Source organism: Panthera leo, chromosome A3, assembly GCF_018350215.1.
Source record: "Panthera leo isolate Ple1 chromosome A3, P.leo_Ple1_pat1.1, whole genome shotgun sequence".
Lineage (NCBI taxonomy): Eukaryota > Metazoa > Chordata > Mammalia > Carnivora > Felidae > Panthera > Panthera leo.
The window spans coordinates 73074731-73088350 of NC_056681.1; the positions used below are offsets into that span (position 1 = coordinate 73074731).

Sequence of the window (13620 nt, forward strand, 5' to 3'; positions counted from 1 at the left end):
GCTCAACTCAGTGTGGGCTTACAACCACCAGAGGTGGTGTTCAGGATTCATCCTCCGTCTCTGTTTCTTTGTTCCAGCTGGATGGCTTTTTTATTTTGTGGGGTTTTTTTCCTCCCATTTCTCTATAGGACAACTTTGGTTTTGACCTTCCTGCTGTTGAGGCCGCCACAAAAAAGCACGAGGCCATTGAGACAGACATCGCCGCATACGAGGAACGTGTGCAGGCGGTGGTAGCAGTGGCCAGGGAGCTTGAGGCGGAGAACTACCACGACATCAAGCGCATCACAGCAAGGAAAGACAATGTCATCCGGCTCTGGGAGTACCTGCTGGAACTGCTCAGGGCCCGGAGGCAGCGTCTTGAGATGAACCTGGGGCTGCAAAAGATATTCCAGGAAATGCTCTACATTATGGACTGGATGGACGAAATGAAGGTAGAACTTGAGTGAAAGGAGGCCAGAGCTGATGAAATGGGGCCTCCCTTTTCTGGAACCCACCCCTGACCCACCCACTGACCCCACGCTGTACAGTGTGCCACTGGTCTAACTGCCCTCTCTGTGAAGCCGCAGAGGGGTCACATTACCCGTGGGAAGATTGCTGGTTTAAGAGTTAAATGGCGTGTGGAGTGTAAAGACGAGTTCTGTAGCTAGAGGTCAGCTGCAGTGATTTAGACTTCATTTAGATCTGTTCCACAGTAGAGAAACAATCAAATGTTGTTGATTCTTGAGAGTTGAACTAGCTTTCCATCTCATTGATCTGTGTGTGAGTGGCTCTAGTTTGGGGAGGAGCCTGGGAAGATAATGTGGGCACATGGGAGAGTGGTAGGCAGTGTGTTTGGGAACCAGTTGAGATTGTCGGTGCTGGAGCTGTGTAGTCTTCTTGAGCCTCCTTTCTTTGTTCTTAAGTGGAGATCACACTGACCACCTACCTCAATCCGTTGTAGCAAGGACTAAGTGTGGTAATATGTGTACACATCATAGGACAGAGCGGATTCAGAGTGGCTGCCAGTGCCAGTTTGTGCTTCCCCTTCCTCACTGGACAGCCCTGAGCATAGAGTTCCAAGCTTGCCTCCCGCCTGGGAGGAGACCTGCCTGCCATTGTGCCAAATCCCCACGCCCGTTTGTGTTCTCTGCTGCAAGTGGTAGAAGGCTCGTCCATGTCACGCAGTCCCCCAGGCTGGAAGGCACTTGGCTTCATAGCTTGAACAGAACAGGGCAGTTTGTAGACAGTCCTGTGAAACTCCCTTTATCTCAGCACACTGTGTTCCCAAGCTTGATCTTGTGCAGGGGATTTCCTTCCTGGGATATAAGCCTTCGTCTTTTGCCTCACCTCTTGAACTGTCCCTGGCGGCGAGGCAGTCAACTCATAACATCAGTTTGCCCTCTTATTGTCCAGGATTTATTATGTTCTCAAGTGTGGTCTGCATTGACTTTTTAACGTAGAAATGTTCATAAAATCTAACAGGGATATGCTTTTCATTTTATAAATTGTGTTGTACATTATAGTTCAGATTTGGGGCCAGAGATTTCCCTCAGAAGTAGGAGTGAAGTGGAAGTTCCATCTGGAGGGGAGGTCTCATGAGGCCCCCAAATTGAGCTGATGGAAGAAAAGAAGAAAATGGTAACAGATTCAAACTTAAACCAAAGAAATTGCTCAGGCCCTTCTAAGCATGAAGCTGCCTGACCATGTGTTTGTTTGGTTAAAGGTGTGGTTTGTAAGCTTTCAACTAGATTCTTCTCCCATTGATGATAGAAGTATCTCAGAGGCATAACAGTAAGCTTTTAACTGAGGCAAACAGCCATTTGAGAGGTCCACAACTTCTGGGAGATTTCTTTAAACTTTGAAGTGAAATAACTCTGTGACCTTTATCTCTTATCTTTTTGGATAGAGTCTTCGAGCCCCAGGTTACCTGCCATACCGCTTTCCACCGCTCCTTTTTTTTCTATTCTGTTCTTAGTGTAGTTGTGACCTGCTTATTCCAGGGTAAATCACCTTTAGTTTATCATGTCTGTCCTGATGAAAACTTCTGGGTTAGTTTGATTTTGCTCCGAATTGCTTGTCCTTCTCCCCTTGAGATGCAGGGAGGGAGGGTGGCTGGAGAGAGGGGGTAGGTAGCATGGTTGCTGGCTCTCAGCATGTCCAAGATTATAAGACACTGAAGTCAAGGTTGTGTGCATAGATGTCCTCTCTGTTTTCTCTGGCGCGCAGGTGCTATTACTGTCTCAAGACTATGGCAAGCACTTGCTTGGTGTGGAAGACCTGTTACAGAAGCACGCCCTGGTTGAAGCGGACATTGGCATCCAGGCAGAGCGAGTGAGAGGCGTCAATGCCTCTGCCCAGAAGTTCGCAACAGACGGGGAAGGTGAGGATGGACTGTTGCAGACATTACTTCCTCATCACCAGAGATCCATATTTATAGAAGTAGATAAGTGGTGTGTGCCAGCAGGGTTCTTGGAGCTTCTGTGCTATTGTAGGTTCCCAGTGGGTTTGTCTGCTACCACGTCATGGGTACACAAGATGCAGTGGGGTAGCCTAATGGACACTTTATTTAACTCTGTCTGGCTTTTCTGAAATGGACAGGTGTTTTCCTTAAATACCCAAGTGCTCCTTGGTTTTTAATGGTGATATTTGGCAATCAGACTTGACCTAGACCACACTTGATGCATACCAACACCCTGGTGTGGCTGTTTAAGCATCTCATGGCTTTTTCACATCTGGTTGTACATATCCTTGTTGAGAGGATGTTTGGAAGGATTTGGTTGTGTTCCTTATATTTGCAAAACAATTAAATGTAGTTGCCCTTTTTCTTATAATTTATGTGCCTTTTTTGGTTCATAAGTAATGACTTTGCACTTGGGCCAAAAAATGACACTTCTCATTGCCCCTGCCTCATAATCTGGCTCTGCAGTGAGAATGGAACTGGTAATCTCATGGTGAGAAAATGGGTATAGCTCACTGCCTGCGAACGAACAGGGACCTCTGCTAAACTGTCATACTCCCACATTCCTTCCTTGACATTAAACAGGTTACAAGCCCTGTGACCCTCAGGTGATCCGAGACCGCGTGGCCCACATGGAGTTCTGTTACCAAGAACTCTGCCAGCTGGCAGCCGAACGCCGGGCTCGACTGGAAGAGTCCCGTCGCCTCTGGAAGTTCTTCTGGGAGATGGCAGAAGAGGAGGGCTGGATACGAGAGAAGGAGAAGATCCTGTCCTCCGACGATTATGGGAAGGACCTGACCAGCGTCATGCGCTTGCTCAGCAAGCACCGGGCATTCGAGGATGAGATGAGCGGCCGCAGTGGCCATTTCGAGCAGGCCATCAAAGAAGGTGAAGACATGATCGCGGAGGAGCACTTTGGGTCAGAGAAGATCCGAGAGCGGATCCTTTACATCCGGGAGCAGTGGGCCAACCTGGAGCAGCTCTCGGCCATCCGGAAGAAGCGCCTGGAGGAGGCCTCACTGCTACACCAATTCCAGGCAGACGCCGACGACATTGACGCGTGGATGCTGGACATCCTCAAGATTGTCTCCAGCAATGACGTGGGCCACGACGAGTACTCCACACAGTCTCTGGTCAAGAAACACAAGGACGTGGCAGAGGAGATCGCCAACTATAGGCCCACCATCGACACGCTGCACGAGCAGGCCAGCGCCCTCCCCCAGGAGCATGCCGAGTCTCCAGATGTGAGGGGCCGGCTGTCAGGCATCGAGGAACGGTACAAGGAGGTGGCAGAGCTGACGCGGCTGAGGAAGCAGGCACTGCAGGACACCCTGGCCTTGTACAAGATGTTCAGTGAGGCTGATGCCTGTGAGCTCTGGATCGACGAGAAGGAGCAGTGGCTCAACAACATGCAGATCCCAGAAAAACTGGAGGACCTGGAAGTCATCCAGCACAGGTGAGTGCGAGAGCTGCCAGCAGTGCTAAGGCCACCACCCGCCCCCCATCACCACTTGTGACCAAGAGGGTGACCTACCCTGTTCAATTGCTTTTCCAGATTTGAGAGCCTTGAGCCTGAAATGAACAACCAGGCTTCCCGGGTCGCAGTGGTGAACCAGATTGCACGTCAGCTCATGCACAGTGGCCACCCAAGTGAGAAGGAGATCAAAGCCCAGCAGGACAAACTCAACACAAGGTGAGCGTGCAGCCAGCAGTGTGTGGGGCCAGGGAGGGCAAGGTCACTTGCTGAGACTTGCTGTCAGGAATTTCCTACAAAGGTTCACTGATACTGTGGCACTGAGGTCACACCATTGGCATGTGCCTTACAACATCCCCTAGTTTTGCAAGAAGTATCTTTTGGGGTGGTGTCATACAAGGCAGCCTAGCCCCTAGCATCAGAAGTCAGGATGTTAAGGTGAGGCCTGTGCCCAGAGTGGAGCGCCACAGCGTCAAGGTGGCACCTCTACTGTCCCTTTTAATCTTAATCTTTCTGGGACAGGGTTTTAGCATGTTTTAGACCTAATTGGTCAGTGAAAGCCCTGATTATCAAGTTAGACCTGTGTCCCCGTGTCATCTTTCTGTTGCATAAACACATTTGAGTAGGTTGTGGTGGCCTTGACTCTGAAGGTTGCTGTCAGGTTTTGGGTTTGGAAAATGTTCATTAGGTGCAGTTCAGAGGTGAGTAAAATGCACATGGCAGAAATGCAGTTACAGAAAAGTAACTGACTCTTTGGGGGACAGATGTGCTGCTGTCACAGCTCCATTGGAGCTCTTTGAACAAGTGCCTCTCATGACTGGTTTTTTCAGATTATATTGTGTCCCTGAGCTATTTTGATAATATTTGGTATCCATATACAGAGTGAGATGATTTTCCAAAAAGCATGTATGTATTCCTAGAAGAGATTGAGAGAGGAAATGACCACTGCAGTTAATGTGACTGTCCAGCCGTGGGCTGTCAGCCTGTCTCTTACATGATTCTCTCTCCATGGCCTTGCACTCACAGGTGGAGTCAGTTCCGAGAGCTGGTCGACAGGAAGAAGGACGCTCTTCTCTCTGCCCTGAGCATACAGAACTACCACCTTGAGTGCAATGAAACCAAATCCTGGATTCGAGAAAAGACAAAGGTCATCGAGTCCACCCAGGACCTGGGCAACGACCTGGCCGGCGTCATGGCCCTGCAGCGCAAGCTGACCGGCATGGAGCGGGACCTGGTGGCCATCGAGGCAAAGCTGAGCGACCTGCAGAAAGAGGCGGAGAAGCTCGAGTCTGAGCACCCCGACCAGGCTCAGGCCATCCTGTCTCGGCTGGCCGAGATCAGCGACGTGTGGGAAGAGATGAAGACAACCCTGAAAAACCGCGAGGCCTCCCTGGGAGAGGCCAGCAAGCTGCAGCAGTTCCTGCGGGACCTGGACGACTTCCAGTCCTGGCTCTCCCGGACCCAGACGGCCATCGCCTCTGAAGACATGCCCAACACCCTGACTGAGGCGGAGAAGCTCCTCACGCAGCATGAGAACATCAAAAACGAGATCGACAACTACGAGGAGGACTACCAGAAGATGAGGGACATGGGCGAGATGGTCACCCAGGGACAGACCGACGCCCAGTACATGTTTCTGCGGCAGCGGCTACAGGCCCTGGACACCGGGTGGAACGAGCTGCACAAAATGTGGGAGAACAGGCAGAATCTCCTGTCCCAATCACATGCCTACCAGCAGTTCCTTAGGGACACGAAGCAGGCCGAGGCCTTCCTTAACAACCAGGTACCTCTCCTCACTGCCTTTGCTTCCTTCCTTGTAGAGCAGGCTGCTGCTTCAAAGCATCCCTGTGTGGAGGCAGAAGGGTATCTGAGAGGCTCTTTTCCCCGACTTCTAAGGTGTTGAAAGCCATCACAGTGTAGGGGATGGGAGCTGCAGGTCCCTGCAGGAGCACCTCATCTGCAGAGTCCTCTTCTGTTTCAGCTGCTTCTGAGGGTCTGTTACATTCATAGTATGTCCTCATGGTATCACGTCAGTTGGCGATATTCTGTGAGAGAGCAATCCAGTTTGACAGTTTGAAAGGTGCGGTGAGGGATTTTTTTGTTTGATTGGTTTTTTTGTTTGCTTGAGTTTTTTGGTTTTTTTTGTTTTTTTCATGGAGGAGTAAGTGGTTCTGTCTCCCTTGCTCTAAGAGGGACTTTGAGTCAGAAACTCAGGAAAGAAAACAACTGAAGATGGTGGCCAACATCAGGGTTGTTAATCTCTCTTTTTAAGAGAGCGTTTGAAGAGTATGTCACTATTGCCTTCATGAGCATATGAGAGGACCCTGGTGGCTGATGCACAAAGCTTTGGTTACTGTCCTCACTCACTTTAGAGAAAAATTTAGCACATGGAACCACTTAAGGAAATTTAGTTCCTTATGGTATCCCACTAGGTATTTTCCCCTCCCAACTTCTGTTTTTTTCTGATTCAGTAGATAATTTTATTTAAGAATAATGAAGCAAGTGTAATGAAGTATGTTACACAAAAACCCAGGATATGGGAAACAGTGCTCTCATTATTCTGAAAATGAGTTGTATTTCATAATATTTCATCCTGCTGTGATTTTGGTTTTCTCTCTTTGAAAAAGGAATATGTTTTGGCTCATACTGAAATGCCTACCACCTTGGAAGGAGCTGAAGCAGCTATTAAAAAACAAGAGGACTTCATGACCACCATGGATGCCAATGAGGAGAAGATCAATGCTGTCGTGGAGACAGGCCGGAGGCTGGTGAGCGATGGAAACATCAACTCAGATCGCATCCAGGAGAAGGTGGACTCCATTGATGACAGGTACAGTGTTCCGAGGTTCCTGAGGGAGTCTGGCACCCTGGGACTCTCTAGCCTCTGAATCACTGGCCAGACATCCTTGGGACTGTGGGTATAAATTTCCCAGTGAGTGAAATATGGGCAGCTGGCAAAATTTAATCTATCAGAAAATCTCCCTACCTCACAGAAAATCAGTGAACAGTTGCATGGCTACCTGGCACTGTGGTTCTTATGGTCAAGCATGTGCAGGTGTCCACAAAAGAAAAGAAGCTGTGAGAAGCCAAACTAATACTAAATCAAAGGGTTGTAAGAGCCCTCATGATGCCAAGTAGCAGTTGGATATGAGCCATGCCCTTGGAGAGTTGATGTATAGCCTGTCACCTGGTGGGACTCTGAGAGCCACATTTCCCCAGCTAAGCCCATGTTCACCTTCATCCACACAGGACTCCTCTGAAGCCTTTCGGAGGGAGTAGCAAGGGAGGGCGAGGTTTCCTTGTCCTACGTACCTGGCACAGCCACAAAGGAATGTTATCAGGCCCTTCTCAGAAAATTGGCTTGGATAATGCCTTGATAGGATTTTTTTTTTCTGATGAGAGAAAAGCCCCTTTCCTCTTCTGCCAAGACATCTCCAAGATTGGATGCTCTTCTTTAATTTTTATTTGTTTACTCATTTATTTGGAGTTCTGTAAGATTTTTCTCCCTGACTGAGGGCCAATGCGCTCTGTTTGTAACTTAATTCTTACCCTGCCTTGGTGGTTACTAAAGTGCGAAGTCAGGGCAGATCAAGATCTGGATGTACCAGCACAGGCCGGTTCTGGTCTGGCCCATCTGCTGCCTAGCCTCTGTTCCAGTCAATCTTCCGTGGTCCCGGTTTGGGTTGGATTTTTAAGGGCTCATCGTGAAACCGATGTCATCAAGAAGCAAGTTCTTCCTCAAGGCTTCTTTTCTGACTTTCAAGTTCAGTGAAAAGGAAGAACTTCTTGCTGAGAGCGTTTCCTTGCTTACCATGTCCAAGAGCATCTCCTGAGACCCTGGGCCAGATTAACGTTTTATCATATAGGTTGAAAGGGGAAATTACTCCCTCCCCATGACGATTCAGCTTTTGGCTTTAGCACTTCCAGTCTGTCTCTTTCACTGATTCAGAGCCTGAACCATATATTCTGAGGGTGCTACTATTGAATAAGGTATGACATATATTAATTATAATTTTGTGTCTGTTGCTTTTTAAGTAGCTACAAAAAAAGGGGGGAAAATCCCTCCACCAAACCCTTGAGTGAGTGTGAAAAATAAAAATTAGGCCAGGTATTCTTAACTTAGAGAAAAAGAATTTCCTTTCTTCCTAATGTTAAGTCTCCAGTTATTTTGTAAATATAATACCTCATGTTCATCTGTATCAGATGCACACAGCTGGTTTCCTGAAGGCGGGCTTGGCCGTTAGGGACACGTGCTTCGAGGCAGACGTGCAGCCGCCTTGTAGTTTCCTGCATGTATTTATACGTCCCCTGGTGCTGCAGCTGTGAGGGGTTGTTGGAAGCAGGTGACGTCGTCAATGGAGAATCCTGTGTATGACAGAACTTTTCAGCAGCACTCGGTTGTGGTTTAACCTTCCTTTTGCCCTTGATTTGGAACCTGAGCTCCAGGGGTTCCAAAGCCTTCTTAGGATTTCTGTCTTGAGGATGAATGGAGGGATGTGAGTGGCTCAGTTGGTTAAGCATCTGACTCTTGAGCTCAGTTCAGGGTCATGAGTTCAAGTCCTCTGTTGGGCTCCACATGGAGCAAGGAGCCTACTTAAAAAAAAAAAAAGCACAAGAAATGGGAAATGCTGTCCATAAACATAAGAAAGATGGATGCGGGAAGGGTCTTTCCATTGATCTGCCCTCAGGAGGTCTACGCTGTCCTCAGCTGATGTTAAATGAATTCTGGTTTCACTTTAATATCCCCAGAGGCCTCAAGATCAGAAACTGACCTCAGAGGATACTTGTCTGTTACCAAAATACACAAATATGGGAATTCCAGATGCTATGGGGGTGCAAGCTAAGTATAAATATCTAAATCTTCAGATCTCATCCCCTGTCCACAAACTTTCTGATGCTGTTGTGAAGCTATTTTCATAAAATGCGAAAGTCATTATAATGTGCTTATGTTCCGGAAATCTTGTCGATTACCACTGAGTTTGTTGAAATGAAAAAGTACCAGAACAAAGACACTGGCTCCTAACATGGGGTACAAGTGACCTTTAAAGTGCTCATGCCTGGGTGGAAAGTAGCCTGCTGTCCAAGCCCGCCTCAGGGGTGTGACTGGGTGAGCTTCCTGGCTCCAAGGAAGTTCCAGACACATTGCAGTACTGGGTGAGCAAGGAAATGGGATCTAGCTTCATAAAGCCAGACCCTATCTCAGTGGGAAAAGAAGCTTACATATTACCCATCTGTTGTACTCAGGCACCTGTGGTTCTTTACTTTTTATAAGAACCAGAGTTAGACCCAGCATCCGCCTCAGAGGATGAAGGAGCTTCTGAGTCCTATTATAGGGATAGGAGGTGAGAGATGGAAACAAAGCAAGAGATTTAACCTTGCCCCAAACAAAAAGTACCCTTAGGACTATGGGAAACTATGGCCAAGTTTTAGATGGTCCTTTCCTATAGTTAAATTGATGATCCAGCCTTGAAAGGCCTTCTCTGAACGCCTTTGGTTACCACTGGTGAACAATGAAGCCACACTGACTTCTCTCGAAGGTTCTCTGAGTCAGCAACCATGTCCACTGCCCGTGTAACTTTTTTACAATGAGAAGCATATCCCTCCGAAGCCATCATCCTGTCCTCTTGTAGATTTGTGTCATTTGGACACGGGGCCCTAAGTCACCATTTGGCTTTTCTCTTCTCCCTGGTCCCACTAGAAGAGAAAGACTGGCCGGACAGAAGTCTGCTGTATGTGTGTGACTTGAATATGTAAGATACATTCAGGATTCTGTCTGGTTGTTTCTGTCCTGGTGAGTCTTCTCAGTGTTTGAAGTTATTTTTATTTCCACTATTGCCTTGAGCTTCAAGGATGCATGTCCTGCTATAGCTGCCAGTTTCTGGTTCCTCCTTGCTTTCTGAGCACTTGGGTGTGACACTGGGGAAAGGACTAGGATCCTTATTCAAGGCCTCTGAGTAAAGGCTGGACCTCCTGGGTTTTGTGCCTGACTCCAACTCAAATTAACCTTCCTCCTGAAGGATTGGCTTTATATTCTTAAAACTCCCTACAAATAGTGCCTGAAATTTGAGGTTTGGGAACTTAAAAAACTTTTTTTGACATTCCTTCCCTACCCGTTTTTAAACACCTAATTCCTTTAGCCCAAATACACTAACAGTCTTTAAATGATTTTTTTTTTTTTTTTTTAATTTTTGGTATCCGAGAAAGGATATCACTGCAGTTAAGAGGATTTGGCCTTTATTTTTTTGTTATGAAAGCAACAGAATGTTAAAAATGTTGGGAGAGAAGCTACAGCCATGAATCTCACCTCTAGCACCTGCCATTTCAGTTTCTGCTTTCTAATTGTGCCACTGAACATGCATACACTTTCCATTTAGCATTACTTAAAAAGTATTTTTCTATTTTTGCACTTTACCTAAGTGATTAAACATACTAAGACCCCTGTTTCTGAAGCTATAAAACCCCTTTCAACTAAAAATAAAAAATTAGAAAGTCATTTTATGTAACTAGCATATACCTGGCAGCATTACTTCGGCTCATATCATTCCAGTTGTTCTGTAGTCACCAGCGCCTGTAGGAGCTGAGAGCCCTTCCTTCCGTTCCCCAGGCACGTGGTAGCGGCAGTGTTGCCACGGTTCCTTGTTCCACCAGCACTCACTGAGAGCTTGTGTGACCCACGGCGTGGCTGTATGATCTTTCTTGCTCCCAAAGAGGGTTCTTGAAAGTCAGCAGCTAGTGCTCCCTGAGCTGCTCTTTCTGGGCATCATAGAGAATCAGGTCGTGGTCTTCCTCCTCCTTCCATGGGGGCCGAACGAGAGAGACCTTGCCCAGGCAAATGCAGCAGGAGATGACTTTGAGAATCAGAATGGAAACCCAGCGTCCTCATCTCCCCCAGTTAATGTCCTTCACTGGCTGGCTGGCTGGGCTTAGGTTCCTCGGGAATATCAGGGAAGCCGTATTAGAATGACACTGCTTGATTCTTGGTGTGCTGTGGCTCTCCCCTGTTGCCGCAGAACTGTGTCAAGGCCATCCTTCTCCTGGCACTCCCAGTACTCACATGGCTGTTCTTCACCGTCTCTGGTGAGCCTAAGCCACCGGGCACATGAGGGAAGTCTGCTGCTAAGTTCTGGAGCCTCATCGGTGTGTGCGAAGGGTGGGCATTCAGGGTGGGGAGTGAGCACACCATTTCCCTTGCTGTTCACCAAGTTCAGCAGCTCCTACCAATTTTGCTTAAGATTTTGTGCTTTAGCTACATTAAACCTTGGTTACCCTTACCTGTTAATAAAGTGGGATTTAGTAGATAAATAATCTTACAGGTATCAAAATTTTCATTCTTGGTTAATTGTCATTTGGAGGGAGTTTTTCTCAAGATGACAGAATATTTATTTAGGAGACATTAATTTAAAGCTGGTTGTATGGTTGTCTATAATTTCTTAGTCCAGTGTCTTAAAGGTAAGTTTCAAATTTTCCTTCAGTGCCCCAGATGGAGATTTGTACACAGTACATGCCCAGATTTTTCCCCCAGCACCAGATTAGGAAGCACTGGATTTATATGGCTCATTTGACAGCCTCTTCTGCCTGTTTTGTGGCTTGGACAGTATTTTGGTCTCTCATACCATGGCTTACTCATTTGGAGGATGCTGAATTCTCTCGTTTATCTTGCCTTTTTGACATAATTAAAACAGTACAGGCATACTGCTGTCGTCATATATAGAAACCCAGGAAAGACACTGAGTTGTAAAATCAGTATTTCAAGATTCTCTGTCTCCTTTTTTAAAAGTTATTTTTGTTATTATTATAAACAGACATAGGAAGAATCGCGAGGCAGCCAGCGAGCTTCTGATGCGTTTGAAGGACAACCGGGATCTTCAGAAATTCCTGCAAGATTGTCAGGAGGTATGCCTCCCTTCCTTGCTTCTGAGGAGATCCAGAGCACTTAACAGAAGAGCCCTTGAATTATAAAATTAATCAAGGCCCAGAAATTCATTGTTTCCTGCTGGGGCAGTGTGGCAGTTCTCATCAGTTCTCCAGCCTGCAAGCTACCACTTAGAATAACTAGATTCTTCTAATCTAGAATAGTCCAGAACTCGGCTGTCCATGACAGTGGACCCTAGCCACACATGGGGCTATTTCTTTTGTACATATCAAGGTGTAGCTCTTCTGTCTTCTATCACATCTCTTAGCCAACTGTGATTAGCAGCTGCCACGTTGGACAGTGCAGATCTAGAACATTTCAGTTGTCGAAGGCAGTGACACCCTAGGATATTCTGTATTGTAAATGCATTTACTGCCGTGTTTTAACTATTTAAAGTAATACATGCTTACTGGTATGGAAGGAAAGAACTAAGGAGTACTGGAACTGGCTATCTAGGTAAAAAGCAAATATTTAAAAAATACAGACTGAGTTTCTTACTCACTGAAGACTTTGAAATAACCATCTTTCAAGCTCCTTGAATACATGTCTAACATGCCAAGAGCAGCACTCCTGATTTCAAACTTCTGAGTTTTAACATGTGGTATTAATCTGATGATTCTCATACTATTTCATGCTCCCCTGATACGTGCACAAACAAACTTGGAAAGCTAAAGTTAGCCAGAAAAATGCAGTCTCTCTGCAAGCTAGTTGGAGAAAAGCATCTGGCTGCCTTCACATGTGTGAGTTCAGGAGCACATTGCATTTTTTCTCTCTGCCGGAGAATAACAGTGAGACTCTATTCTCTCTGGTTTATTATGTTAAATCCACTCGGAGGCAGAAATGGGATGAAGAATATCCAAGTGAAGCTGCAGGGGCCTTGGGGGAAGGGTATCGGAGGGTGTGGGGACGAGATCGGGTCGTGTGCAAAGAATGTGACTGAAATCATCACAACACCTTGCATGCAAATGCGTGGCTGTGTGTTAGAAGTAATACAGCCCTAACAGCAGTCGCTTAGATCGCGTGTGACAGAAGCGATCCTTCATATCCATTCAGCTGCTGTCTTACTCTGAATCTTGCAATATGCTCCAGCAGCTAAACCTTCAGAAGGAAAGCCCCTAAACTATGTAGCTTAGGGTCTGTCAGTTTTCTGTGCCACTCTGATGAATCTAGGTCTCTGGGGGATTTGCCTGGAGCCAGACAAGCAGAAAACAGGAATGCCTCTTCAAGTGGCACCCAAGCATTAATAACCCATTTGGATAGGATGCTTATTTAAAGAGGTATTTGTGTCCCCGGACAGGACGTAGAGGAGAGTAATGGGATCTGAAGTTAGCTGTATTGGGCCACATGTTGTGCCATAGTGAATACCAAGTGACTCTTACTCATTGGAGGGGTCAGGAGATGTCCGTAGCCTGGGCTGTGCCTTCCACACATTGGAGGTCCCTGTATTATCCCTTGATGTTTCCCTTGTAGTACCATCGATGACTCATTTTAACCTCAGCCCATATAGGGGGAAGCGGGGAGCCAGTAGGATTCCATACTCTTGCTTAAAAGGCAAGTTTAATGAGATGAAAGTTATGAACCTCAGCATGGTGAAACCTAGGCTAAATTTGGGAAAAAGAATGCTGGAAAATGAGCAGGAGGTGAGGAGACGAGAGGAACCCTTGAAAGAAATCCATTTGGAGTTTCCCTATTTTCCATTTACACATGTGTGGATTCATAAGTAGAAACATGGGAAAAGTAAGTGGGTAAAATAATAGTCCTTCCCAGTAGAATCACAGGAAATGGTCTTACTAGGTC

The 13620-nt window shown here is 46.7% G+C and overlaps 1 protein-coding gene across 3 annotated transcripts in view; it reads left to right on the forward strand.

The window, feature by feature from the left end:
• Positions 1–13620, forward strand: part of SPTBN1 (spectrin beta, non-erythrocytic 1) — a 198457-nt gene that overhangs the window by 149408 nt on the left and 35429 nt on the right. For all 3 annotated transcript variants that reach the window (XM_042932280.1, XM_042932282.1, XM_042932281.1), the window contains 7 exons: positions 129–431; positions 2206–2359; positions 3023–3893; positions 3993–4130; positions 4938–5694; positions 6539–6741; positions 11714–11804. In XM_042932280.1, the coding sequence (XP_042788214.1) occupies positions 129–431; positions 2206–2359; positions 3023–3893; positions 3993–4130; positions 4938–5694; positions 6539–6741; positions 11714–11804 (2517 nt within the window). The remainder of the gene's footprint in view (positions 1–128; positions 432–2205; positions 2360–3022; positions 3894–3992; positions 4131–4937; positions 5695–6538; positions 6742–11713; positions 11805–13620) is intronic.